The following is a 27,651-nucleotide window of genomic DNA, read 5'->3' on the forward strand; positions in this document are numbered from 1 at the left end:
CCTAGGCACCGGGACGCACATTTCTATGCCGTGCCATATCTCGTGGAATAGGAGAGATTGCTCAGATACTTGGTGACCGATGGTTTGAACATCCTCACCGAGATGGTTTTCTCAATGGATGGGCCCTTCAGGGGTGATTATGCGACCGTTGATGACAAGAAACTGTAGTTACCAAGGTTCGATGACAACGACGAAATCCGGCCAAACGGGTGCCCAACTCTTTTCGGAGATAATGTTCTTGAGACCCATAATCAGGCGTCAAGCAGCCAGAATGTGTCAAGTCCATTTGTTCTTGTAAGTCTACCTTATTGAGCAGTTGTAGTCTTTCTCCGGCTTTGTCGGCTATAAAAGATCCAACCCACCGTCTCATCACCCTGCTTCTACTCGTTCATCTTATCCTCGTCGCCCCATCTTTCGATCACCTGATCTTCCAAAGACATACCAATCCTCGAACATATCGCCTCCTCACTCTTTTACTCGCAAATTGCAGTCAACTCGCATACAACATGTACATATACAACGTTTTCGACGCAATAGAGAGTGCCATCGATGCATACGACGGCAAACTGTCAGACTACTACTTCCTCAGCCAATGCATGCGTATTATTTGCGAGCTATACGGGATGGTTCTCCTCGGCATCATGGACTATTTCCTTGTTCTCCTCGTGCTTCGATTCGACGCCGAGGAGCAGCCGTGGCGCACACTCGGCCACGACCCCTACGGATTCATCTGGTCCAAATACACCAAGGTCTACGATGTCGGCAGTATTGAATATTTCGGCACGCAGCAGGCTGGCAATAACGGAACTATTCACGGCTTGGATCTTCTGAACGGCACAACGCCTGGTCAAGAACCTCACTATAGGCTGGTCCTGCGCAGATACGGCAAGGGATGTTGTGGAGGTATCCTTGGGCTGTATGATGGGTGGAAAATCTTTGGATTCTTCCTACACTATGCCATACATGATTTCCGCGCTCTGGCCGCTACGAGATCCGCTCTAAGAGAACGCGGCATTGACGACTCGGAAACCGCCTTGGAGCATTGCATCATATGGGCTTTGTCGCTTGTTCCCATGATCTTCAGTGGGCAGTCTTACTACGATAATCCAGTGCAGTCAATAGTTTGGCTGATCCTGCTGGAATGTATCATACAGGCGTTCGCCGTGTTAGCTCGCTCGCGATTGGAAAAGGAAGAAGAGGACGAATGGTAAAACAATAAGGGCAACGAGAGCCCGCTGATGGAGGGAGATTATGCGAGGGATGAAAGGGACTGATAAAGGGGCGATATCATCAACACTACAGGGAAAGGGGCTGAAGAAGAAAACGAAGTACTCCATTCGCTTGTGACTTGCGGCTGTTCTGCACTCACAACTCCTGGGGAAGACCAAAGAGTTACGAAGATTTCATGCGGATCAAAGTAATAAGAAGATCAAACAACGTCGTGATGAATGAGAAGCTTCTTCTAGTTTGTGTGATAAATGCCTGCTTCCATAAATTGGGATCGCGTGCATGACCTATCAGCGATATTCATCGATATGATAGCCATTGCCGAGACGTCACTGCCCAGATGAAGATAAGGATGCTGTTGCTGGGGTCGACGAGAGGGAAGGTACTGTATACGTTTCGTTCACAATGACGAGGCTCGGCACGAATGCCAGCTGAACCGTGTCGAATACGAGGAGCTGGGAAAGAGGAGTCAACATGATGAAAATCGCAGTTGTCGCAGACGTCTGCGGACCGTGGAAGTAGCAGTCGTCTCCAGATGATCATAGCCAGAGGTTTAGGCAACTACCATGCTTTAGTTATATGCATCCGGCAGGAATGTGCAGATATTGAGCAAGAATACATACCTTTCGATGAGTCCTTGCCGAATGTTTGCTCCATCAGGCATGTTGAGAAGAAGTTGCGGAAGAGATGACATGGTCAGTCACTGCCTCCAACGGCTACATATGTGCAATTTCCGCATTGAAACAGCAGGACTCAGCAGCAGTGCCAGCCAGATTGCATTACTTCCAAATATTGGAAGCAGGAAATGGCATCCCTGGGTCTCAAAGTTGGAAGGTCTGATTCTGTTCCACGAAGTCCTTGACCTGTATATCTACCCATCCTCTCCCCCCCTCTCTTCTCTTCTCTTTTTCTTCTTTTCTTCTCCAGGGAGGTCGTCTATCATTCACTACCGAATACAACAAGCGAGCCGCATAGCGATACACACTTACACCTATACTTACAACATGGACCCCCTTTACGTCATCCTCGCGGTACCGGTCGCGGTCGCCTTCTGTTTTCTCGTCATACTTCGAAAATCCCTCCGACGTGGCTGGACAAGACTCCGCCCCCAAGTCAACGAATGGGCAAGTCTGGCCATGGTCGCGCTTCTGGAGGCCTTCAAGAAGGGCATTAAGGACGCCCTGAAGGAGGTCTTCAAGGGGGTTATCTTGACAATTCTACGAGAAATGACGGGCTTTCCGAAGCCTTGTGCCGCTCAGGGCGGTGCAGGTGGACGTTGCCCTGATGAACCCTTCGTGGTTCACAGAAGGTGTCTTACCCGACGGTACCTTCATCCGACAATCTCCGACGCCCCGGTCCTTGGGCTCCAGCGGGGGACCTTACAAATTATGTGCTCTCTCGGGAGCTTTCTTGACGACATGTTTTCTTACGGCATCTTGCTTCACGACATCTTGCTTCACAACATCTTGCTTCACGACATCCTCCACATTGGCATCTTGTATGACAGCCTCTTTCATCATGGATCTCTTACCGTATGTCCTTCCATCACGGCATCTTCTAGGACGACGTTTTTGGTCAAGACATCGCCTGCCATGGTTATCCCCCTATCACGAATTGTCCCATCACTGCATTTTCCCGGCATCTTGTACATTATCATCTCTCATCCTGGATCCCCTATCACCCCGTCTCTCAAAGAAGCATTCTTCGTCATGGCTGTCTCTTATCGAAACACACTCATCACGGCATCTCGCACAACAGCATCTTCCATCATGGGTCTTCCATCACGACGTTTTCTCTCACAACATCTGTCGTCATTGCCGTCTCCTATCATGACGCTTCCTGTCATAACATCTCACGACATGTCTTCTACCAAGACGTCTACACTGGCTTTTCTCATGTCATCGGCCCATGTGCCGTGACGAAGTCATTGTACTCTATTCGGCTTGTCCAAGGTCATTGCCAAAGCTATCCGTCATGACTTCGACCCACGAGCCTGTCTTCCACCAGATGACCGACTGATCACTTCATCTCAACGACTTCCTTGTCAAGAGTCTGAACACGAAGATTTGTCATCTATGGGACGCTGTAGGATGACTATCCTTACTGGCTGTCGTGGTGTCGGTCCCTCCCGGACTGTCTCCAGAGAGCCTGCCAACATCAGGATTATCGTCGAATGCCCCTGGCCAGACTGGACTTCGGGACGAGAAGCCGTCTCTTCATCCGTGCTCTTGAAGTCCAAGTCTGAGGATGGCTATCTGCAAGCTGGCGAACTAAGACAGTGGTATGGCTTCCTTGCCTTTGCTCTTGATTACCTGAATACGCAGCTAACGTCTTCTGCAGGTTCTGTCCCTCTCAGATTGTGTCTGTTTTCCAGTATGGCTCAGTTCATGTTGGGTGAAGCTGTTCTTCGTAGCTGGGGCTGGTGGTTCGGGTCACATGCTCTACGGGTAGGTCAAGTTCTTGAGTCTCTCTGTTCAACACAGCTGACAAGAATTTGAGGCTCCGGAAGTCTTGGCCAATCAGGTGACGCATACTGCTGGACCTGTGTCGAAGGTGTTGATGCCGCCACTGTCTCCTTCACCATGGGTTGCTTCTCTTTGACTATTCGTCATTGCAGTACAATCAACCATGAGCGGGTGGGGCGCGCCAGAAAGCACATGGGGGTGTGTCAGTGCGTGTGACAGCCGCTGGAAGGAGCATCAAAAGGTGGTCAGAGCTTCCCAAGTCGCTGGTTCCCTCTGCCAAGTCTTGCACCTCCTCCTCCAAGCACCTGGAACCCCGCCATGCCCGCCTCTTTTGCAGCATCCAAGGTGGCTGTGCAAGCAATCGACACTTCAACCCCTCTTACTGAACAATCAAACTTCAAGTGACGAATCCACTGAAGAGAGAGTGGATGGGGGGCGAAAAAGGGGTCCGTCACTTGTCGTCGAGTCTCCCATCAAACAAGATGTCGTTGGGTGCAAGGACTGGGAACACCTTGAAAGTCAACAGTGGCCAATGACGTCGCTCGCCGCCCAGAGGCCTCTCGGGCACGCACCAGCGCCATCACCAAGCTAAAGCACGGCGCACCACCACCAACAGCTGCTTTAAGCGCCATGCAAGCTGTTTCGACGCACCCACAATCCAACCATATTCGCCCTCACTACACCCCCGGTCCTTGAATAGACAGAACCCGGCTCGTCGTCACAAAGTCTCAGAGCACCATCCGAAGTGCCACTCACCTTTACCGTTCCTTGCGATTCCTGCTCAGAAGTTTCCTGCTGGCGAATAGCTATTGCAGTTCCCCTACACAGTCGTCACTTTGTCTGATCGCTGGCGTCCACCTAGTGTACCAACCAGACCTTTTATCCTCCGGACCGCAACTCGCTTCAACAACTTACCGAGCAGACGCTCTCTCCCACTTGCAAACCGAGCCCCTTTGGCTTTCTGGACCCCACGGTCTCTCACCAAAGTTCTCCACGACATTTACGCGCCAGTCGCATCTCGAGACACCACCACCCAAGAGCAACCATCTTGTACGAGGCCCGACCTGACGTAACCAAGACCTCAACTTTCTGCGCCTGTTTTGCGCACCCATCTTCATCATGGCTTCGGGACACAACGTATGCCCTCCAAGACGGAAACAATATGGCGACCGCCCTCACTGACCTTGAGACCAGGACCCCAAGCTTCTGTACGCCATCAATGGCGTCCAAGCCTTCCACATCTCCAATGGCAAGGAGGAGTCGCTCACACCCGCCGGGCCCCAGACCTTGTCGCTGTTGATGGTACCGACTTCTTCGCCCTTCACCGACGCAGACTCCCCCGCCGAGGACTTCTACCTGCACCTCCATCTACCTCCCGAGCTCGATCTTCCTCTTCCTGCGACAACACAGATCTACCACCAGCCGCCAACTAGCTACCTGATTCCAAGATGGGATCTGGGCCCAGACAGTGGCGCTTTCACACGTATCGAGTTCCCAGACACTGGTAGCCGGAAAGGACTGCAGGAGGACGTCGACACCTTCGAAACGATCCTTGCGCAATGCACTGCATTCCTCGAGCGAGCCCCGCCGCCAAAGACCTCATCCAAATCGGCCAAAGCCGCCGCCGCAGCCTCCGCATACCCCTATGATGACCCCGTCACCGATCGTCCCTCTGCCAAGTCCAGAGCTGCCGCCGCCGATGGCCTCCCCGCCTACAACCCGGCCGACTACCAGCCCGGACAGGGCTATGCCCCGGGAGCCCACAGCTCCCAGCACAATGGCGGCCGGATTGTCCTGATTGACGAAGAAGACGGAAGCGTCATTGGGGAGCTGACTGAGAACTACCAAGTTGTAGAGGAGCTGGGCGTCAAGCCTGGAACAAAAGGTAAGTTTGGCGGCACCTCGGCCGAGCTTGACTCACATGGCATGCTAGATCCGGTGGAGATTACACTCCCTGCCGACAACAGCCAAGCCATTACCGTTCAGCCCGTGTCGCAGGAGTACCGCGAGATGATTATGCACCCATCGTACAAGAAGTCGTTCTTGGTGTCGAATGCTTCAAAAGCATCTCGACTCATTGTGACATCGTCGGACTTGATCACAAAGGGTTTGCAGTCCTCGGCCGACAACTTTACAAAGAAGACAAAGGCGACGACCGAACCCGTGACGTTCACTCCTGCCGCGCACGACCGTGTACGACGCATCAACCAGTTTTCCACCAAGGCGGCTGGTCTGTCGGCGACCACGGTTGGAGCGGTGGGCAAAGTTGCCCAAAACCTGGGCGCCACCCTGGCTAGAAAGAAGGATGGCAGTGGAAGAGGATACGATAAGGATGGCAACCCAATTGAGGGTTACAAGCCTGGCCTGCTGAACAGGAGCTTGATGGCGTTCAACACTGTTGCGGACGGCATCGATCAAGCAGGACGTAATCTGTTGACTGGCACCTCTTCCAGCGTGTCACAGATGGTGGAGCACCGTTGGGGTGCTGAAGCTGGCCAAGTATCCAGGAACATTGGCGGCGGCTTCAAGAACGTTGGGTTGGTGTACATCGATGTGACTGGTGTATCCCGCAGAGCAATCCTGAAGAGCGTAGCAAAGGGTATGGTCGTCGGTAAGGTAAAGGGCGGTGGACAGATCATCGTCGGAGGCGGCGATGGCGGAGCAGTGGGTTATCTGGAAGACCAGAAAACTCGCAAAGACGACCAGAGCGATACGGCCAGTATGTACACTGCGTATGAGGGCAATGGCAAGCAGCCAGCTGGCAAGAGGCCGTGAGTGTGTATTGGAGGATAATTGTTCTGAGTGAAATAGATGGGACCCTTGGACGTTTAAGAGGTACTGAGTGCAGTGTGAAAGACTTGGAACGAAGAGGGATGGATGGTGGGCCACTATGCAGTTTTGTCCAGGCAGTGCGTATTCAATACGAGTAAACGAAACCTAGGTAGCCCAATCAAAGAAACCACAAGCCACTATCCCTTAGAGTCCGCTGGCCGCATTTGTAAGGCTAGAGAATTCACAATGTAGGTGAAGAGTGTTCGTTCGGGATAAGCCTTGGACGGGTAAGACGGAGTACACATCCAGGTGCCGGTGTGCCGGAAGCCGTCGGCGATTACCTAATCTTGGATAAATAGTCACGTGGATCCGCAAACGCCTTGCCGGGTCTGATTGTCTCAGTGTAGCCACTTTAGCCCGTCCGGTCGCGTCAGATCGCGCTTTCCTCCTGGCGCCCACTTCCATCAATGCGACTACTGTGATATTGGAAGGGATCAGGCCCTCAGCATGGAGCCTTCTTGACACCGGTGCTGTTCTGTTGTGGCTCGCGCTCTCCTGTTCCCGTTCGAGAGAAAGACAGAGAGATTGGATATCCTTTTGGGTTCGTGCCACGATGCCTTAGTTCTATGCAGCCCAAACACATCAGGTAATTTATCCATTTGCCAACCATCCGTCACCTGTTGTTGCAACGCAGCCCAACTCTCCCCGTCTTTTGCTTCCTCCCGCCAACCTGCCCCGCCATCCCGCCAAATCCTGGACGACATCCACCCGGCGGTTTTCCTCTCCGCCGTATTGCCAACCTCCACTCACCGAGAAACGAGTAAATGTGTCGCTTCGAGCTATTAGGCGCTTTCATCTTGCTTCTCCGTGACTTTGGCGAAAAGTCAAGGTCCAAGAAGCCGCCGCAACCACGCGAAATGTGCCACATCCTCCTCCTCCGTCCCCTTCTTTGAACCCATGATCGAATCCCTGTCTGTAACCTAATCCCCGACTAACACCTCGATTCTCTCCCCTCACTAGAAGCAAACAGCCGGCATGCTCCACGAAGTCCTCCTCGCCCTCTCTGGGCACCCCTCCCCTCTCCTCCGAACCGACAACACAGATCCCAATGCGCTATCAACGGCAATCTCACCACCGGAGCGCGAACTCCTAGCCACCGCCGCCCACCTGAGCGACCTCCATGTCAAACTGCAGAGCTACACCGCCCCCATCGCCGCCGAGCACCCATCTACGATATGCCGCGCCACCGCCACCGCGATACAGTCCGTCCACCTAGCCGCTTTCCAGCGCAAGGTCCTCGATGTGGAGGAGACGATACTACGCAAGGACTCGAGTCTTGTCGGCGCCTACAACATTGTGCCATTGACCGCCGTTGTGGGGGAGTTTTCCGAGTGGACGAGACGCATGGAATGGTTGTGGGAGATCGTCCAGTTTATGCTGAAGAAGCAGCAAGGGCAAACGTGTCGCGGGGCACAGCTGATTGACAGGCTGAGGAGTGAGCTGCAGAGCGGCTATGTCGATATTGAGAGGACGGCTATGAGCCTCGTATCCGTAGCAGAGACGGCCTGGCTGAAGCAGGTTTCTGCTTGGATCCTCTACGGACGATTGCCGACCTTTGGAGGGGAGGACTTTTTTGTGCAAAAGTCGGAGGGAGGTGACCAGGTATGTCATCGGCAATGGGTCACTGTGAGGTTCATGACTGACCGCGACAGGAATACATCTCGGTGCCGGCTTTTCTACCCAACTTTGTAACCCTACCAACGGCATCGTCAATGCTCTTCATCGGCAGGTCGCTCAACCACGTCCGTGTCAAGGGCAGTGTTGAATCTGGCTTACAAGGCCTCGATCACCTGTCTTCGCAACTAAAAGAGCTATCCGCTTTAACCTACCCTCTCCACACGGCGAGCTTCTCGCGCGCCATTACCTCGATTCGCCTCACACTCTCACGGACGATCTTGCTCAAGCTCCTGCCTCTCGCCAAAGTTGTTGAGGCACTGCAGGTTTTGCGAGAGTTCTTCCTTCTTGGCCGCGGCGAATTTGCCATGGCTCTGACGCAGCAGGCTGACGAGAAGCTTCGGAGCAGGTGGAAGAGATCCGACAATCTCGCGTATGAGAAGCGAGAAGGCCTCGGCACCTTTGCCGTCAAGGAGGGCGAGGTCGCCGCCGTGCTGGCCAAGACATGGGCGGCCATGGGCTTGATGCAGGGACAGCACGCGGACGAAGACGAGGGGTTGGAGATTGCGAGGGAGCTTCTGCGGTTGACTCTCACAAAGTCCAAGCCGGCAGTGCCTCTCAAGCTCGAAGCAAGCGTATCACGGCCCGCGACGAAAACTCTGGCCACGACCCCTTTCCGCAACCTCCTTTTATCAGTCCCTGTCGTCTTGACGATGCAGATTCCCTCGCCCATGGACATGTTCCTTACCCCTTCCGACTTACAGATCTATTCCACCATCAACTCATACCTTCTCTCTATTCGCCGAGCACATATTCGTCTCACTGAGCTGTGGAAGATCACATCCCTACGCCGGCATCATCCGGCACCCCCAGGACCACCCGCCGGAAGCACTCGAGCGGGGCGCTCTAAGGTGATACTGCTGCGTCAGCGCTATACGCAGCGGTCCAATGCCTTGCGCAGCGCCTGGGTGACATGCAGCTCTGCTATATTCTTTCTCTCCGAGACGGAGGCATACTTACAGACGGAAGTAGTGGCTGGCCTATGGGACGGCTTTCACGACTGGCTGACTCCCAAGGCAGAGACGGACGGCACTGAAACGGGGCCTCAGGGTGTATCAACCAAGGCAGCATCTAAACCTTCGACAGTGGTCGAGGCAGAAGCTGAGGACGACGACGACATATGGCTAGCTCAGAGCACGCCAACGACAAAGTCATTCAAGCGAGCAGAACCAACCACGACCACAACTCACGACCCCCAGAGTCTCGCCACGGCCCACAGGGCCTACCTCCGCGCCCTCTCCACCCGCCTCCTCCTTACCTTTCCCACCTACACGGACCCGCTGTACAGCCTCCTCACGCACACGGATCACCTCGTCGCACTGACGCAGCGTCTCCACGCCGTCTGGACCTCGATGGACCTCGAAGCGGACGCGGGCGTCGTCGACGCTTTTGTGGACCTCGAGATTGAGGAAAAAGAGGTCCGCGCCGCGATCCGCGACGTGGAGAAGCATGTCAAGGACGGGATCCGGGACGTGATTGCTGCGTTGCGGAGCCTGGAGGCGGACCCGGCGGCGTTTGCGGACGAGGAGGAGGGCGGCGAGGAAGGGGTTCTTAGAGAGGAAGGGGAGTATGTGCCGCGGAGGGTCGGTGGCGTGGAGAGGTTGCTGATGAAGCTTGATTTGGCGGGGTGGTTTGGGGAGAGGAAGGATGATTTCGGCTTCGTGTATAGTGAGTACTGAACGCGGCGGATGGATATTGGCGGAAAGAGCGAGCATTTGCAACACGCACATCTATACACACGACACATGTGGGATGGACAAAGCCTGTTGCCACCCCCGCAAAGGGCAGATGCTGTGGAGAGGGTTCCTCGAAACACCCCCAATTCCGATGAAGACCACGGAACAGAGCGGAGAAAGATAGTACGACGATGGAAAGGGACACATTCCGTCATAAATCCGAATCTTGAAATCGCCCCAGAAAACCGGGGAACACAAAGACCGTTCATGGCACTCCGGGTGACCGTCTGCAAAATTACGATGGTGGTGGTGGTGGTGGTGGTGGTGAGATGTCACTTCCTCTGCTCGGTTAGACAAGCGAGGAAGCTCTTCCACAACACTCTGTACGCCCTCCTTTCTTCCACCTTCCTTTCTTCCACCTTCCGCTGTCAAGGTGGGAAAGGCAGAGAACGTGTTTTGTGCAGCGGTGGTGGGGTGATTTTTCGGCCGGCCGGGACCCAGCGAAGTGGTGTAAACGGCACAGGGAAAGTTTGGCATTTTGTTACCGGCGGGACGGACCGGGGGAACGTCATGGGTCACGCCAGAGCGGAGCTGGTGTCGCCAGGTCGGTGTCGTTTGTGGGGGGGGGGGGGGGGGGGGAGGGGGGGGGGAGGGGGGGGGGACGAGTGGGGGTGGGGGGTGGGGGGGGGGGGGGGGGGGCGGGGGGGGGGGGGGGGGGGGGGGGGGGGGGGGGGGGGGGGGGGGGGGGGGGGGGGGGGGGGGGGGGGGGGGGGGGGGGGGGGGGACGTTCTCGGCTGGGCTTGGCGTCGTACCGAAATCTCACGATGGGGAGTGGAGTCGTGTGGTGTGACATTGACGATGGGTAACCCGTTCCACTCGCGGCGGGAAAGCTTCAGTGTTCTTGTCCGTCGTGTAATCGAGCTTGTGCGAGCGTGTGTTCTTCCTTCTGTCATTTTTTTTTCTTCAGAGCATCGAGCATTAGCAGTGGGCGTTGACACCAACATGACCGTGGAACATTTTCTTCAGTCGTGCGCAATGAGGTAGTTTGAGCAAAATCAGAATCGAGGCAATGATGCATCTTTGTGCCTTTATTCATATTTACGAAATACCTAATCCAGAAAGGAAGAGGTTTCGAAGGTAGTCGTTTCGATTCGTACAGGGCTTGCTTGCTTGCTTTCGCAATTCATCCAATTCATCCATTCCATCCCAGCTCTTGGGGGGGTTTCCAGTCCAGCGCCTGTTTGATGCATCTTCCATGGAAGGAAAAAAGTAAGAAATTACATACAGAGAGATTGATGCACACACTCTTAAGAGAAGAAGAAGAAGAAAAAAGAAAAAGAAAGAAAGGGGGAGTCCAAAACGCCATTCCACTCCATGCTGTGAGCGGGAGGAATTGTCCCCATGGTACCGTGTCCTGCCCATCATATCCACATTGCTGTCATTGTGTGTTGTTTCCTGTTCTGTTCTGTATGTGCTGCGCATGATCCGCTGTTTGTGTTTTGCTCCCTTCTTGGAGTCTGTGTAAGTCGATCTCAAGTCGATTTGGATCTTCCATCCGAAAATGTGCTTGTTTTTGGTTCTTTTTTGTCCCCCGCAAGAGATGAGAAATCCGTAACAAAGTGATAAGTTTGGGTTTCCAATGATGAAAGAAAATAAGAGTTGATCAGAAAATGACGCCTCCTGCATTCATCTCAATAAGTCGAAATCGGACGTTGTCGCAATGGACTTGAAGCTTGATCAGAGGGGCGGCGCTGGAAGAGGTGTTGCATAAAGGCCTTGGGGCCTACATGCTCTACGTCGACAGACCGGGAGGTCATGGGCACCGGGATGCGGGTAAACTTCTTCGTTTGCCAGCGGGTCTTGATGCAGTCGTCAACAAGGGCCATGAGGCCGGTGGCGATAATCACATCGGCGACGTCGGTGACGGCGTCAAGGACGCTGCGATCGCTGATCCACATGTGGCAAGGGGGCACCCAGCCACCGGCACTTTCATCCTCAATAACCTGGTTGGGCGAACGTGTCTCGGGGACAATGTGCGCAACGGCATCGCGGGCGTCGTTGTTGCCGTCCTTGACGAGGTGGAAAGAGACGACACCGAGGTTCTTGTCAGTGACACGCTTCCACTGGTACTTGTGACCCCACCAGTCAAACTCGTAGCGCTTGTTGTTGGCACCGCCGCGGCGTGACACGTCGACGCGCGCATAATTGGAGAACTCGAGCTTCATGGTGTTGCTGGGAACCGGTCGAGCTTTGGATTTCGCTTCAAATGAGGCTGAACGCTTGAAACTTGCCGCGTCGTCGCCAAAAGTGCGCATAGACGAAGAGCTGGACTGTGGGCGCTGCGAAGCTCCGTCCTTGCCCTTGCCTCCGAAGATTGAGCCGCCCGAGTTGGTGCGCGACAGAGGAGGTCTCCTCATGGAGAGGGTCTTGATGGCGCTTGAGACGGATCGCTGGAGGGTTGGTCGCTCTTGGTTGGTTTCCTCAACGTACTTGCGTTTGGAGTTGCAGACTTCGCGGCCGGATTCGCGGCAGTAACGTCGGAGCGAGAACTCACGCTTGCTGAGGTCGTACATGCGCAGGTGGAAGAGCTGAATGTTGAAGGGGCGGCGACCGGGGGCGACGGTGTCTACTCTGAGATTCATGTTGCCGTCCGGGGTAAATTCGTCGTGGCAGATAGATAACCTGTTCATGGATGGGAACAGTTTGCCAAAGTCCTGGGGTGTGGATGGCCGTACATCAGTGTCGATGATATCACGGTAGTAGGTAGGCAAAGGCGGGATGTCGCGGTGCTTGTCGAAGTTGTCTAGTTCGGCTTCCCGTTGAAGCTCAAGCTCATCTTCGTCGTCCGAAGCCAAACTTGAGTCGAAAGTGTCGACGGAAGACCTCAAACAGTTACTAGTAGAAGGGGATATGTCTTCCTCGTAGACGGGCGGGATCTTGTTAGAGACGGTCCTAGCTTCTTTGACTGATGACGCTTCGGTGCTCGCATAGTAAGAAGTGGGTGTTGTGCTCTGTGATTCATACGTCTCGTATGAGTCGCAAGATTCGCTACTCCTGCGGAAGTCTCGGCTACTTGTCGAGCTCTTGGAGCTGTTTTTCCGATATGAATGTGACATGGCGATATGTAATTGTGTGTTGTGCTGGTTGAGCCGGAGGGGAGACTCGAGGTTGAGAGAGGAGTATTGTTGAAGTTATACAATGTAGAGAGCTGTGTCTGTATGCCAGGATTGCTAGGGGAGGGAGCAAGGCTTCATATAATCCAAATGGAACAAGGCCTCTGAGCAAGTGAGCTGGCAGATTGGGCTCCAGAGATTGGGGGAAGAGGGCGTGAAGTATTGTGCAGGTTGGTGAAGGATTGGGCAATAACGTGTGTTTGACGTGAAGCCAGGGTGTTGGTTTCCGATGAGGACCTGAGGCGATGGGGCCGGTTGGATAAAGCAGGGGGTGTATGATTCCGAGGCGGTTGGGGATGGAAAGGAGTTGAGATGTGAGAGTGATTATAAAGTGAGTATGATCAAGAGTTCGTGGATATGATACAAGTGCAAGAATATAGCCATCAGGCAGGAGGGCAGTCCGATGAGAGCAATAAAAAAAAGTGCAGGGACGGAAAGAGTAATACGTGATGCTGGGGGTCGGGGCGCGACGGGTGGGAGGTGGTTTGCTTCTTAACGGAGGGTGGGCAGCTCTGGCGCGGACGGGCAGGGAAGACGTAGGACGGGGATCGGAGATGGCAGAGGCAGCGACGGCAGAGACGGGGAAAGTCGTCCAGCTCAGGATACTTTGGTACCTGAGGTACGTAGTGAGGTATACAGAGTACCTACCTACAGAAGGACCCCAGGCGGTACGACACCACACGACTGGAATTGGAACAACCGGCCCTGCACTGCTACCTTCCCTTGGGTACAACTCAGAAGTACTTGCCATCCCCCCTGCTTGACCCAAGATGCCTTACGGTGCCCACTAATACCAGCTGCTTGCTGTATGGTCTTCTCCCTCAGAACCCCAAAAGATTGGACAAGACGGGATGGATGGGTTGGAGAGGGAGGAGGAGCGACAGGGTTTTCCGTATGGCTGGCGAGAGGCCAGGCCACCGCCAGAGGCGTGAGTCGCCCAAATGGACGGACGGTCTGCCTCTTGGGGAATGTGGATGCGTGAACGAAGGCGACGATGAGTTACAAGTCATCGACAAGTCATTCTGTGCCTCATCCTTGAGCGAGTTGGCGTGAAGGAGGACTCGGAACAGTAAAGTAGTGACATGGCGACAAGTACACAGACCCGTACTCTGTCATGTACCATGTTATCTTGCTATTTCCTTAATCCCTCCCCCATTTTTGGCGACAACGAGACACGAAGGCACTGCATGTTTGGGGGGAAAAGATGGGAGGAAGTCTCGCTCGGCTTGGCTTTACAATGCAGACAAGTCACCCGGCCGAGCGAGGGAAAAGAATCACCGGGAAGGAGCCAGCGGTCTCTCGGCCTTCTCAGTCCTCCTTCCTAAGTAATAAGGTGTCCGTAAGGTAAGGTATGGAAGATGGAAGGTACGCATACCTTGGGCAAGAAACGGGGAAAGCAGGAACGGTGGCCCGCCGTGGGATGTTCCCTGCCCCATACGGTACGAATTGCTTGTGACCTCTTGCCTTTTGATTCTGGCCTGGCCGAAGGAACTTTTAGGGGAGCAACAATGTCCCACGAATAAGGCGCCGTGTCGCATTTGCAAATTTCTCGCTGTCACCATTTTTGCGACTCCAACACTGAAGATTTCAAAGACACCCGACAGCGAATACGTCTCGCAGCATTGCTCGAAAGGGAGCCAGGGTGGCACGACAGGTCTCGCGGTTTTAGCTTCCGGTGGCATGTTTCCTAGAGACCTTGACCCTGTCTGTCTGCCCGCTAACTTCTACGCAGTACGCAGTAAGGGTCGGAGCCCACAGTCGCACCCAGATTCTTCACTGCAAGGATAGAGGGACCGAGGAAGTCTTAGGGAGTGTCCCGCTGGGACGGTCGGAATGGAGACCTGCTTTGGAGCTTATTCCTGGCATCGTTCCCGCTGGAGACGCAGGCAGGCCACAAGGCAGGTCGGGAACATTCGGTTTGCGGCTTGCCCATCAATTTTGATCGGAAAGCCCCCCAAAACTCTGTTTGTAAGCTAACGATTCCAGCCCGACGACCGCCACGTACAACCCACGTCCCCCCATGTTCACTACTACGAATACAGTCACTTGTTCTTAAACCAGCTGGCGCCTCTCGTGGCTGAGTGAAAGTCACAGTCATCGCTATCGAAACTCACGGCTGGAAACAGGCACGCCGCACACAGGCTGGCTTGGGTCCCAAAGTCAAGGCGGTCTATCGGATGGTCTCCAGGCCACTGGATATCCCAGCAGTGACCGAGAAGATTCACTCCTGCCTGCGTGCCTGCTTGGCCTGGCTCTCACGGAGCTGGTCTCTTTTCTCGCGGCCAATGACCCAATACCTCGTGGGCCGCCTGCTGTGGCTTGGGCGGCGACTAAAGCCTGAATGAACGTGTCGTGTCATCAGGAGGGAGGGACCTATCCGAATAATCCTGACGCCCGTGTCATTGCCATTTCCAGTCATCGTTGTGCTTCCTCGCGCGGCTGATGGGAAAACATGATACCTGATGACCTAATTAATACATACAACAGGAAGAATACGAAAGAAGAGGTTACTCGCCCAAAAAGAATGCAAAATGACCAAATCATCTTGCGAGGATCGTCCGTCCACCAGGGAGAATTTCCTCCTGCTGGCTTTTTCTTTTCTGCCCATCTGATTGATCCGTTGCTTCAACGATCGGCACTCGTCGCCCTTCCCGGATCGCTTCCCGTTTTCTTGGTCACCGTCTAGACTTGTCGACTCGCAGCCAAGGCAGCGCAGCTTACCCCCTCCTTGCCTCCCTGGATCTCTTGTCCCTCCAGCTTGGAAATGATCCCCTGCCAACTTCCCGACGAGACTTCGACCTGCATCTAGAACGTCCTCTTTTCCCTCACCTGCCACCCTTCTCTCCGTCATATTCTTCTCATTCGCTGGCAACCCCGTTATCTCTGTGTACGCAGTAATACACCAAACTCCACGCCGCACCACTCACTGGATCTCCAGATAGTTACTAGGTGACGTGCCACCTACCACCGTCGGCTTTGACTTCGTCTTACTACGCAATACTCCGTCTCACGCAATGAATTCATCGCGGCGCAACGTTCGACTTGCCCCGCCGCCCCGCCGCCCAATCCACGACGGCCTCCCGTCGTCACATCCGCGATGCCACCCTCAAGCGCCCCATACGACTCCATCAACACGTGTAGGCTAAAGGCCTTCTAGAAATTCCCGTCGATAGCCACTGCACTGCATAGCCGTAACCCGCGTCAGCCAGTCCAGCCCAGCTCAGGTATCCAACATGCTGATCACAGAGGGAACGGATGACACATCGTGCGCAACACCAGACCCTGCTCTGTACCCCACGGTTCACAGGCAACGCTTACTGCGCGCACACAGCCCTCAGACTGGCCCGCCCTTGGAGACCTGAGTTTGTATGTAGTGTACGGATAGACTGTGGCTGCTGCAATGGCGTCTGACAAAAGTCAATCTATCCGACTTTAGTTCTGCGTCGTCTCCATTTCGATACGGAGCACGAGGCACGCCGCAGTCCCAGAGAGTCAGGGACCGTCTTGGATGAACCCCACCAGCTTTGTTGGCCGCCTGGTCTCTTGCGCTTAATTTAGCTCCTCCATCGTCAGCCACAACCAGCCGCCATCGTTACGCCCACGATGCTGCCGCTTCACACACACCGCAACCTCGTCCTCAGCTGGCCTGGGACGACGATGGCGGTGGGATCTTTGGGGGCTTCTAGGGCTGCCTGCATCGTGCAATGAAGAAACGCCGATGGCTCCTGCGTAACACTTCAGGATTGCGAAACGGTCACCTTCGACACCGACTGCCCTTTCGCTTACAGCGGCCGCGGCGTTGAGAACCGCACTCCATCTCAAAAGCCCTGTTCGATGCTCCAATAACAACATCGTGACGAATCATCCATCGCCTCTTCATGTTTCGAGCGTCCTCGCTGATGCCCAACGGCCGAGTTAGCCCCACGATTTGGCCAGAGTCGAGGCTGCATGCCGCGCTTGATTCATTGGAGTAGGCGGTCACGATCAAAGCCCCAGAGCCCTCTCTCGCTTCGCTGTCTTCTGGATACCAGGCTCAAGTTCCTGCAGTTCCGACTCGGCAGGCATTCTTGGTATCTGGGACCTGGTAAAATTGTGCATGCTGCCTAGTTTGCATCTTTGCCTGGGGCACAAAAACATTCGAATCCCTATTTACTCGGCATGCATCTTGACTAGAGACCAATGGCAGCACTGGCGCTGGTTTGCATCGATTTGCAAAGGCTACAAGGCGGCCTTGAGGCTATACGGTTGCAGTTATCAGTACTCACGGCCTTGCGATGGAAATCCCATAATCCTCGATTCATTGTGCGGCTTGACAGCTCAGTATGACGAAGTCAATTATCCCAAAGCAGAATGCAGAGTATCCAGCTCCTGCAACCCCATCTGCAGGCGTTTGAGACACGCTTGTCTTACGAACTTGCAGCAGAATGACCGAACCTGCGTCTGCGCAGAGACCGTTTCTGCCAAATTCATTTGTTCCTTCGCTTATGCGGGTTGCTGTCATCTTGGCTTCGGACCACCGCCGTGTGTCAGACGATGATTCGCTGGATCTACTGCTTCACCACTCCCGAGAATCGGCCCTGCTCACGACAGATCTTGAGCACCCAACACGTGCTATCTCATTGCTGCTCTGGGTCTTCTCTGTTAGGTCTCTTCGACATACTCTACTCCGTAGGACGGCGCAAAGCCCCGCCCCTATCAACTGCTGCTGTGTTTTCAGGGTCTATTGTCGGCCCAACGCGCACTTCACCGTGCTACGGTGCAGGGCGAACAATCAGGCATCCAGGTTCCATCTCGTTCATAGGACAGGCGACCAGATGGTATCGAATCCGACGCCATGGGGACTATTGGTCTACCACATAATTCTCGTGCTTAATCGACCTCATCCTGCGGCCCAGATCATGCGGCGCCTCATACCCTTAAAGCCAGATTGCAAGGATTCTATCAGTGTCTGCATATGACTTCTAAACGTGTCATGGGCGGTATCAACCTTTGGGTAACTATCAATCAGTAGTTACTGCCGATCAGTGCGGGAGCGACACTTCTTCTGACTTTCTTGTACGCGTTCCTTGATCGGCGTTCCTCTCGGGCCACTATCCGGCGCTTGGCCGTCGGCAGACCTTACCAGGAATGGCAGATTATACGGAACATCTCCTTGACGTGAGGATGGATCATCATTGGCGTTCAGCGTCTCGGTTGACTCTGTCGAATTGGCTTTCAGCATCTACAGAGTACTGGATGACTCCCTCGCTACGGTACGGATGTGCGCCTACGTGCCGCTTTTCGGTCCTGACTCTCGGGTCTAGAAGATACACTCCAGCAGGATACATACAGCATGTCGTAGTGTAAGTATGGAACGGATTGGGTGACCTCATCACCCGTTGAGCCTAAGGAGGGCAACCTGCGTCCGACATGCAAAGGACCGAAGTCGGGGTTGTCATCCAGCATCTACGGCTGTATGGTGGCTGCTTTTTGCCATTGACGCAATGATGCCTTGCAAGCGCCATTTGTCTCCTGGAACTACGTACTACAGCAGCAGCAACTCGAATTCTCCTCAGTCGCCCGCCTTGGCGGTGTTTGCCAACGATCGTCAATGTTCTGTCGCCGTAATGGTACGTTGACTGCGTGGTCTCACTGAAGTCTTGACGGATAGTTGGGCATGGGATGGACATGCGTATATCGCCATGCGGCGACGTACGCACTCTTCTCACCTACCCCGTGTATGAGGAAAGTCAGTCCTCGACCAGACATATCTTTGAGCTTAAAGACACTCATTTATCCGCACGCGCGCCTATGAGCTGCCATTGCAGCGCTTATTGCCAATGTCGATCATGCCAGATCAAAGGCAAGATATCTCGCGGTATTACTGGTGTTGCCACTCTCCAGGCTGGGATATATGCTGTCTAGCGACGGCAAATGCGTGTCTGATCCCCCCGGAAAGAAAGTTCTCATCGATATACCACAGTCTAGAAATTAGACAACTGCAACAGGCGAATCTCGACTTATTCCTAGCCTCCCCAAACCTTGCTTGTCACATCAATTTTTGGGTCGGGCTTCAACGATGTTTCATTTGCTGTACGGGTGTATACCGCGCTATTCCCTGTGTTAAGACGACCTAGAAGCGCGAATAGAAAGTCTATCCGCGTTGAGTACCACGTCGGCACAACCACATCCCAAAACGGCGTTGACTGATTTGTCCCGGCCCTAGTCTTGCTGATCCGGATGCAACGGTCTGTGTTTTCAGACGATGTTCTAGGCCTCGCTATTACCTTGGTGCCTTCCTGTCTCTGGACCATTGCGACTACGGCAGCCCTGGATATTGGCCCTATGAGAGACGGAATCGAGCATTAGGTTTCCATAGGCAGCATTGTGACCAGCCACTGAGGGATCGATAAATTCTCCCGTATCGTGATTGGGCTCTCGACGGGCTCATGTGATCCATTTCCCGCCATCTTGCGGCGTCCACACACGTGGTGGAGAGAAAGCCTTCTTCCCCCGCACTCGCTGCACGGCGGGCGTCGTGCAACCCCGACCCCGTTACCGGCAGTGTAGGGGGTTTTGACACCGCAGCGACCGGCCGGCGGCGCGTCCCTCTCGACACGCTCGGCCTATGGAAGCTGCCGATCATCATCCCAGTGCAGTGGGATGCTAGGCCGAGCCGCGCCGGCAACGGAGCTTTGCCTGGTGCAGATGTTGCATCACACCATATCGAAAGCTGCATGTGTCTTGTTCTGGGGCGATGATCGGGTCCGGGGTAGGTGGACCTTTTCTTCGGGAACTAAGGAGTTGAGGAGGGGTGTTTCCGTCTGTCAAGCTTTACTCGAAATTATATTCCTACACAGAATGGCATGTTGGGGAGGAGCTGGGAGCTGGAATATGATTGATTTCAGAGTCAAGTACCTTTAATCAGGAGACCCGGCCCGGCTAATTATGGTACATGTATGGAGAAGACGAGCCTTCTATCTCTCCAAACTTATCTTCCAGCATCCATGTAGGTCTCCTACTCCGGGCTTAGACGGACGAGGTGGGAAACACATTTTCATTTATCCTTGCAGAAGCCAATCATCCAAGAATGAGAGAATTCTTTTCTTTTGCCATCATCAGCACATCATCCCATCATCCAACCTTCTCTGCGAAAAGGCTCCGGCCTTGGTGACAAGTCTAGAGCCGAACCGGACCTAGCCGAGCCCTCCCTCCCTCCCTTTTTCAAATTTTTCCCTTGGCTACCGGTATACTAGAAAAAGCCAACGACGAGTTGACGGAAATCCCGCATGGACAACCGGTTGGAGAGACGGGTGAGATGCGCTGCCACCGTCATTGGGCGTTTCCTTAGTGCGGGATGAGGATTGGGGGTGATTTGGGGGGGGGGGGGGGGGGGGGGGGGGGGGGGGGGGGGGGGGGGGGGGGGGGGGGGGGGGGGGGGGGGGAGGGGGGGGGGGGGGGGGGGGGGGGGGGGGGGGGGGGGAGGGGGGGTGGGGGGGGGGGGGGGGGGGGGGGACGGAGTTGGTCTGGATGAAAGGCTAGGTAGCAGGAGGGGGGAGAGGATGCGCAAGTGGACGTGTTTGACAGGCCACCATCTCACCACTCTAGGGGATTCTTTCAGTCTACCTTGGGTATGGTGTTGGTGGTTGGTGATTGGTTCTGGTGACTCCGATACCCTGGGAAGGAGGGCGAGTGCCTTGAGCATCCCTTTTATCTGCGGCTCTTTGCGCCTGAAGGTAGAGAGGGGGGGGGGGGTGGCTTGTGAATCTGGAGGGAGGTGATTGATGGTTGATGGAGAAGCGCCTTCTTCCGTGAGCTAGTGGTGATTGTGAGATGAGTTATGTTGGATGTTCAAGCCTCTAGATTGGGGACTCGTTCGATGAATAAGCGGGATGCGTTGTTTGTTGTTGAGTTTATTAAGGAACGGCAAGGGAGCTTTGTGCTGATCTTGGTTTGGTTCTAGGTTGATGGCATCGTTACCAGGGGAGGTCCTTCCTAGCCTTGCTCCCTGTGTGTCTGCTCTAGTGTCAAAGTATATTTTGAATAGAGCATGACCTTGTAATCGTCAGACAGAACTCTTCTATGGGTTTGTGAAGCTTGTTGTCAATATTAGCTGGCCTAGGCAGTATACAAAGGTATTTACGTCACTCAGTACATAAACAAGATCTCGTTTGTAACAACTGTTCCTTTCTCGATAGCGCATTTCGGTAGAAATTCTATTCAAAGTCTTAGATGTTTCTTAGTGACCTGTGCTACTTGATCTTGAAGGGCTCTTTGAGCAGTTAGGAGTGATCTGGTTGAGAACCTCACGCATAACGCCTCAAGAGATGTATCAAACCTTGCTTTGACTCTGACCGGTCTTATGAAACAAAAAGTAGGGTCTCTGCGTATGCCCAAGTTGTAGAGGATGGCTACGATTTCCATACTGAGCTTTTCCTCTGATAACCTCAATCTAGATAAACCCCTTATAACCCCCTTCTGAAATACCGCAAGTTAATTTGAGTGGATCTATTCTGGAAAGATACCCAAGTGTAGTCTTTCTCTTCGAGACGTGCGGACGTATTACAAGACGGCGCCGTTCTCGCGTTCAGTACTCTTCCACAACAACGATCCGAGTGAATGAGCTCCTCTCAGGCCAATCCCCTCGCCCGCTTCATGGATGCCTCAACCTACTGCCGCATGTGTTACAGGGTATATAAAGCGACTTCCGTTTCCCACGTTCAGTCCTTCTTTCTTCACAACGACCTGGAGGCAGCTCGCCGCAAGGGCCACGTCAGCCGTGGCAGGTCATACTTTCACCCCAGTATGCTACGAAGTAATTATAGTAGAGTCCGAACTGCAAGATAGACGGGGCACGCCTACTGTTTGAAGTCCTTTAGACAACTTTAAGTGTTAGAGATTACGTTCTTTGCTCACGCAGCACCTTGCTCGGTCGTATTCGTAATAAGATAGGTAGGCAGACTGGGCGGAAGCTGAAAGATCTCCTCGTTCGAAAAAGACTACTGCTTAGGGTGTGGCTTACATGCAGACAAGCTACTAAAGACTCTAAGCACTCTTGCATGAATATTAAAGAACCTATCTTATAATAGCGTCTACTTTACTTCGATTCTCAGCTTTATGTAGGAATTTGCTACACTCCACTAGCTCTATACATATTTATCAATAAATCATTTAGAGTAGCTAAGTAAAAGGAGAGAGGATAGGATTACTATCATAAAGAAAAACTAAGGAATCGGTAAGAACACATAGTTTTAGTGGAATTCTTTCTCTTATATCTATAAGCATTCATCTTCTCCTCTGACGCACGTTTGTTAAGGCGAATACGAGACGTTTTAGGAGTCCTTAGTATCGTAGGGCAACTCGTAACGAGTGGGTTTCGTTTTCTAGATGACCTTGGGTGCCTGAGGGGGGCGTGCCGGGGGGTCACTTTATATACGGCGCCAACCTGGGAAATCCCGATCACAATTTTGAGTTGGGATTAGGAGAAGACATGAATCAATAACGGCGTTGAGAACCTTTGGATCAGTGATTTTAGTATGTGCATGTGCTCAGTACGTGGTACAGAGTTTCAATTAAAAAGCCGTACTGAGGTTACCGAGAACCGCCCGAGCAACTAGCAGAGACAAAAACAAAAGACAAGCAGCAAACACAATTGAGACCTACAGAAGCTTTGAGAAGCTAGAGTTCGAAGATGTACTGTATTATTCAAACTTAGTGCATGGGCATAGGGTGTCATAGGCGTCCTTGTAGCCCTTCTTGACCCTGGTGCACTTTTGAAATTCTCGATGGCTGAACTTTACGTTCGGGCACTCAGTTTCTCGTGACCATTCCCCCCTTACCAAGATGTGAACATGTATAATGAGGATAGTATCAGAAGAACTTACAAGATGGAATAGAAAGGGAAAAGAGACATCGTGCTCTAGCTAAAAGGGCAAAATATGTCAAACAGGGTAGAGGAAGATTTCTGGGGGGGATATGGAAGGACATTCAAGCCTGCCCTACTTTATCTTCTTCTTTTTCTTTCTCACTTTGGTGCTTAAAATACGTATCATTACTAGGTAGGTCATGAATGCCCACTTCAACCAGAGGTCCAGCCTGAATGCCAAACTCTCTTCTTTGCTCCTGCAAGAACGACAGAGTAAATCCCCTTCTGCGCTGAACTAGAAGAGAAAGACCGTCTTCAATTTCCAGCGTAGTGATCCTCAATGGAAGCAAAGGCTTACGTCTCATTTCTCACAAAAGAACGCAGACTGCGAAGAACATCACAGATAACGGGGGGCCCACACACACACACCCGCCGCACTGGCTCCTTCGAGTTGGGTCGGGGACAGGTAAGAAGACTGATGTGGGCCAGATTTGAGTAAAACAATGTAAAGCAGAGACCCACCGAACGAAAGAACAGAAGACGCAAGTATATCAACATCCTCACATATCCGGACCAAGGATCACACTCAGCGGCGTCAATCAAACTACAACAGTCGACAAAATAGAATCAATGCGTTGCTACTAGGTTCCTAAAGCGAACTATGCTGCGGGAGGGGCGTATAGCCAATGAATAACACGAGGACGAGCGAGATGAAGAAAGATCCCAGTCTATCCCCCATCCTCTCCTTGAACGCGCAATAGATGCATCAGACCGATCCGTCGTAACCGTGGACTCCCAGTCGGTGTCTTCGTCGTAGAGGTGAGTAGTCCCTCTTCAGCGAGCCGACCGTCGTCCGTCTTCGCAGCGTCGGCTGCCGTGGGGGCTCCCAGCACATCTCCTAAGACGGGCTGTTCCATCCCACCCAGCTCCGGGGCATCACCCGCCAGATTTTAACCTCACCACTACGCAAGTCGTCCAGCTTGAAGCTTTCAACCTTGTTCTTCTTGCTTTCGCGGCCCTGTTCCCAGGCGCGAACCTTCTTTTTTGTGCCATCCCATTCCGATACAACCGCCACGTGGTCAGGCTTGCCGACCTCCATTGAATACTTGGCATGCATGGGGCCGTGCTTGCCCTGGAACCGAGCGTTCCGAATGGAAATGATATCTCCAGGTCGGATCTGGTCATTTTGTTGTGTGGAGGCATTGGCCATGTTGGAGTAAACGAGCGCGCCATAAGCTCTGGTTCCAATTGGCGCCAGAGCATCATTGAAAGGCTTCAAGAGTTCATGAATAAGGCCTTGCGGCGTTCCGTCGCCAACAATCGTTTCCTTCTTGGAGACGACCGCTTCAGAGATTGGTCGTCCAAATCGTTCATACGATTGCTCGAGCTCATCCTGTCGCAAGGCTCTTGGAGGCGGATCATGCCGTTGATCCAGCTGAACATCGGCAGCGTTGTTCTGATCGTACTCCACGGTGATGATCGTCTGCGAGTAATCTTGGAAGAGCACATAAATGGTGCGTGTGACAATCGAGCCTGATGTCGAGTCGTCCGTCTCATAATACAAGTCCTTTCTACCCTGGAAAATGGGAGGTACCGTCTTGTCCTGACGCCACCAACCACTTTGCTTGGCCATATCGACGTTGTTAGCGATGAAGCCTGATTCTGTGGACATGGACGGTCGGTGCGCATCCATAGAACGTCGCTGAGACATGGAGGCTCGTGACACATCCAGTGACTGGCGAGACCGGCCAGCGGGAGGGGCGGGAGGCGGGGCTCTCGTGTGAGACGGCGATGGCAACGGCGGAGCATCATCCTGGAAGTATCCCTCCTCTTCAATCTTCGGGGTTCGCTGAGAGTACGGTAGCTTTTGGGTGGAGTAGTTATAGGGGTCGTACTCGTCATCGTCCCTTGCTGGCGGAGGGGGAGGAGGAGCTGTTCGCGGTACATCCACAGAGCGGCGCTTATCAGCCGTCGGCACCGGTGGCGGAGCAGCTCTGGGCGGCGGGCCAGTCGGGATAGGTGGCGGCATGGTCGGTGGTAGGGCTGGGGATGTGGGTGATCTGACTGGCGTGTTGTCGTCGAGACTCGAGTCCCTGGCGTGAGATTTGAGTGCGTCTTTGTGGGGAACCGACGACGCAATGTCAGTATCGTAATCTCCCTCATACTCTGTAGCCTCGTCCTCATCGTCACCCTGTTGAGGAGGTCTGATCGGTGGTGATATGGGTGATGCGACGTGCATATCCTGCGTCGACTGACGGCTCAGACTACCGCCTGGAGGTGGTGGGGGAGGCGGTCGCGATTGTGCTGTAGGGATAGGAGGAGCAGCTCCAGGGATAGGAGGCGGAATTCTGCTCATCCGCTTGCCCGAGGAGCTGGTGGGAGATGTTGGTGAGAATTCGGAGCCGGGAATTGGGGGTGGCGAGCGTGCGGCAGTTGCAACTGGCGGCAGTGGCGGGGGTGCTCGCGCTTCTTCGGCCTTGGGAGTGTCTAGGACACCTCCTGATAGCTCATCGTCGGACACTGAGCCATCACTGGGAGATTTGAGCCCAGAGGTAGCGGGTCGAGCTGGAGTACTATGAGCCATTGTCTTGAAGCGAACTAACACAGGGTCAAGGACTTACAATCGCTGGGAACGGGCGGCGCCGCAGGCCGGGATCCTGGAACAGGAGGAGCTCCTGCGGGCTCACGGGCAGGGACTTTCGCAAAATTAGCAAATGCAACTAAGACAACAACCGTCTTTGACTCACGAATAGGAGGTGGGCTCGTAATTGGCTCGTCTCTGTCATCGTCGACTTCAATCGTTCGTGGAGGCGGAGGTGGCGCTCTAGGGGATGTTGGCGGCTCAGGCTCAGTAGCCTCTTCTTGACGTTTGGGTGCGCTCAGCCCTGGCAATGCCATCATGCCCGGTACGGCGACACGGCTTGTAGGCGATGTCTCCTCTTCGTGCTCCTCCGTCGGCGATGCCTCCACTGGCTTCTCGATTGTCTTCTTCTTCTTGGGTATAGCTGGAGCAGCCATTGGAATCCCAAACATGCCGTGCATTCCCATGCCGCCGCTCATTTTCGCCATCCTGGCTCTGAGCTCCTCCTTCCTGCGAACCTCGGGGTCAATATCGTCCTCCTCCTCTTCTTCCTCATCTCCGCCCTGCTCATCGGCTGCGTCCTCCTCTTTTCTTGCTTCGATAGGAGAAGCGACTTGGGGCCGCAGGACAGGCCGTGGAGCCGCGTCACTATCGTCGCGTTCGGTGAGATCCTCAGGGCCTTCGGTAGTGTCGCCAGCCCCAGACATGTCCGCTTCATTGCCGTCATGGTAGCTCTCGGTAGCAGGGCCCTTGGAAGGCTTGCGCCGGGGCGCGGGCGGCACACGAGCTGAATCTATCGAGCTCCGGCCTGCTACCTCCTCCGTATCGCCCTCAGGTGCAGGGGCAGCAGCAGCGCCGGCATCCTCAGAAGCCTCCTGGCTGTCGGTGCGCTTCTTAGGTGGTGGTCGTGCAGCCTTCTTTTTGGCAGCGGCCTCTGCGTTACGCTGTGCTTGTTCCTGTTGTTGTCTCTGAAGAAGAGCAATGCGCTCCTTCAAGGTGGTCGGCTTCGGCGCATCCTCACCATCTTCACCAGAGGGACCAGGAGCCATGCCGGCCTTCTCAGCATTCTCCTGGGCCTCTGCCTCTCTTTCCAGAATTTCCGGGTCCTCGTCTCTTCGGTAGACCTTTGCAACCGGTGCCTGCGTAGGCGGGGGAACATATGCATTGCGGCTAGGAGGAGGAGCCACAAACGGCTTCTTGATGTGATAGGAACCTTGGGCCAGCCCGCTCGGCTTAAAGGGCGTAATAGGAGCGGCCGAGGCTTTGTTGAATGCAGCAATGCGATCCTTGAAGGCATTGCTGGACGGCTTGGGCGGCGGGCCGGGCTTTGATGAAGCAGGCGCTGCCTTGGCGATGGGAGGCGACGTGGCTGCGGGGGACTCAGTTCTGGGAGCCGGAGCAACCGGGGTCGGTTCGGGGATTGGCTCAGGTGCCTTTACAGGCTCGGGCTCGGGAGCTGCGGGTGCTTCGGGCGAGGCAGGCACGGCAGCGGCCGGGGACGGCGCAGGTTTCTCGACCTCGGCGTGAGCATCTTGGGTGGGTTGAGGCTCGGATTGAGGAACTGGGGCGGGCGCCTCCGAGATGGGGGACGTGACCTCGGCCTCTTTCTTGGTTCGAGTTCTCGTTGGGCGAGGCGGGGCCTGGGGCTCGAATTTCTCGACGAAATTGCGAGGAAAGATTCCTTCGTGCTTGGCGCCAGAGTCGTCGACATACTCGCCAGTATACCAATCAGCATCCTCCTCGTCGGTCACGGTGATGATGACGCCGGCGGGGAACTGAAGGTCATCCTCGTGGGGCGAGGAGTATTCGAACAGGGCCTTGACCCTGAAAGGGGCGGTCGACATGGCCGGCAATGGTCGGGATAGTCCGTCGTCTTCGTCGATATCGTCGTTGTCGTCGGTTTGGCTTGTTGTCGGTGTGTTTGTGGGATGCGAACACCTAGACGGTCGAAAGAGGAGTTGGGTGCCGCAGGTCAGAGCGAGCGACGCTGGAGCTCTATGGTGTGGGGCAACGGAATCGGAACGTCGTCAGCAGCTTGGACCTTGCGTGGGCTGTTGGTTGCAGCAGCAGTAGCAGCAGTAAGGTACGCAGTAATAGTAGCTACGACTAGAAGCGAAAAGACACGAAAGGTCAGATTCGGGGCAGTAGCTACATCAACAACGGACTGCGATGTGCGAAG

The 27,651-nt window shown here is 54.2% G+C and overlaps 8 protein-coding genes across 8 annotated transcripts; 6 read left to right on the top strand and 2 right to left on the bottom strand.

Annotated features, from left to right (window-relative positions):
- Positions 1-506: 506 nt before the first annotated feature.
- On the top strand, positions 507-1,211 carry CABS01_04686 (uncharacterized protein; the record flags this gene model as incomplete). The annotated part of the gene is made up of 1 exon (XM_060538056.1): positions 507-1,211. The coding sequence occupies one exon, from the start codon at positions 507-509 to the stop codon at positions 1,209-1,211; it is 705 nt and encodes a 234-aa protein (XP_060389718.1).
- A 1,020-nt stretch (positions 1,212-2,231) lies between these two features.
- CABS01_04687 (uncharacterized protein) lies at positions 2,232-3,146 on the top strand (the record flags this gene model as incomplete). Its single annotated transcript, XM_060538057.1, has 1 exon — positions 2,232-3,146. One exon carries the CDS (start codon positions 2,232-2,234, stop codon positions 3,144-3,146), a length of 915 nt encoding a protein of 304 aa, XP_060389719.1.
- A 171-nt stretch (positions 3,147-3,317) lies between these two features.
- CABS01_04688 (uncharacterized protein) lies at positions 3,318-4,388 on the top strand (the record flags this gene model as incomplete). The annotated part of the gene is made up of 3 exons (XM_060538058.1): positions 3,318-3,678; positions 3,727-3,840; positions 4,219-4,388. The coding sequence occupies 3 exons, from the start codon at positions 3,318-3,320 to the stop codon at positions 4,386-4,388; spliced, it is 645 nt and encodes a 214-aa protein (XP_060389720.1).
- A 423-nt stretch (positions 4,389-4,811) lies between these two features.
- On the top strand, positions 4,812-6,467 carry CABS01_04689 (uncharacterized protein; the record flags this gene model as incomplete). The annotated part of the gene is made up of 2 exons (XM_060538059.1): positions 4,812-4,829; positions 4,887-6,467. The coding sequence occupies 2 exons, from the start codon at positions 4,812-4,814 to the stop codon at positions 6,465-6,467; spliced, it is 1,599 nt and encodes a 532-aa protein (XP_060389721.1).
- A 1,032-nt stretch (positions 6,468-7,499) lies between these two features.
- On the top strand, positions 7,500-9,877 carry CABS01_04690 (Spc97/Spc98 family protein; the record flags this gene model as incomplete). The annotated part of the gene is made up of 2 exons (XM_060538060.1): positions 7,500-8,126; positions 8,177-9,877. 2 exons carry the CDS (start codon positions 7,500-7,502, stop codon positions 9,875-9,877), a joined length of 2,328 nt encoding a protein of 775 aa, XP_060389722.1.
- Positions 9,878-9,886: 9 nt separating this feature from the next.
- On the top strand, positions 9,887-10,724 carry CABS01_04691 (uncharacterized protein; the record flags this gene model as incomplete). Its single annotated transcript, XM_060538061.1, has 2 exons — positions 9,887-10,510; positions 10,668-10,724. 2 exons carry the CDS (start codon positions 9,887-9,889, stop codon positions 10,722-10,724), a joined length of 681 nt encoding a protein of 226 aa, XP_060389723.1.
- Positions 10,725-11,565: 841 nt separating this feature from the next.
- On the bottom strand, positions 11,566-12,990 carry CABS01_04692 (uncharacterized protein; the record flags this gene model as incomplete). Its single annotated transcript, XM_060538062.1, has 1 exon — positions 11,566-12,990. One exon carries the CDS (start codon positions 12,988-12,990, stop codon positions 11,566-11,568), a length of 1,425 nt encoding a protein of 474 aa, XP_060389724.1.
- A 10,799-nt stretch (positions 12,991-23,789) lies between these two features.
- Positions 23,790-27,466, bottom strand: CABS01_04693 (SH3 domain-containing protein; the record flags this gene model as incomplete). The annotated part of the gene is made up of 3 exons (XM_060538063.1): positions 23,790-25,456; positions 25,513-25,587; positions 25,639-27,466. Coding segments are annotated over 3 exons (3,570 nt in total), but the record flags the coding sequence as incomplete, so codon positions are not given.
- Between the last annotated feature and the right edge of the window lie 185 nt (positions 27,467-27,651).

Source organism: Colletotrichum abscissum (genome assembly GCF_030869225.1).
Source record: "Colletotrichum abscissum strain IMI 504890 chromosome Unknown Scaffold_9.1, whole genome shotgun sequence".
Taxonomy (NCBI): Eukaryota; Fungi; Ascomycota; class Sordariomycetes; order Glomerellales; family Glomerellaceae; genus Colletotrichum; species Colletotrichum abscissum.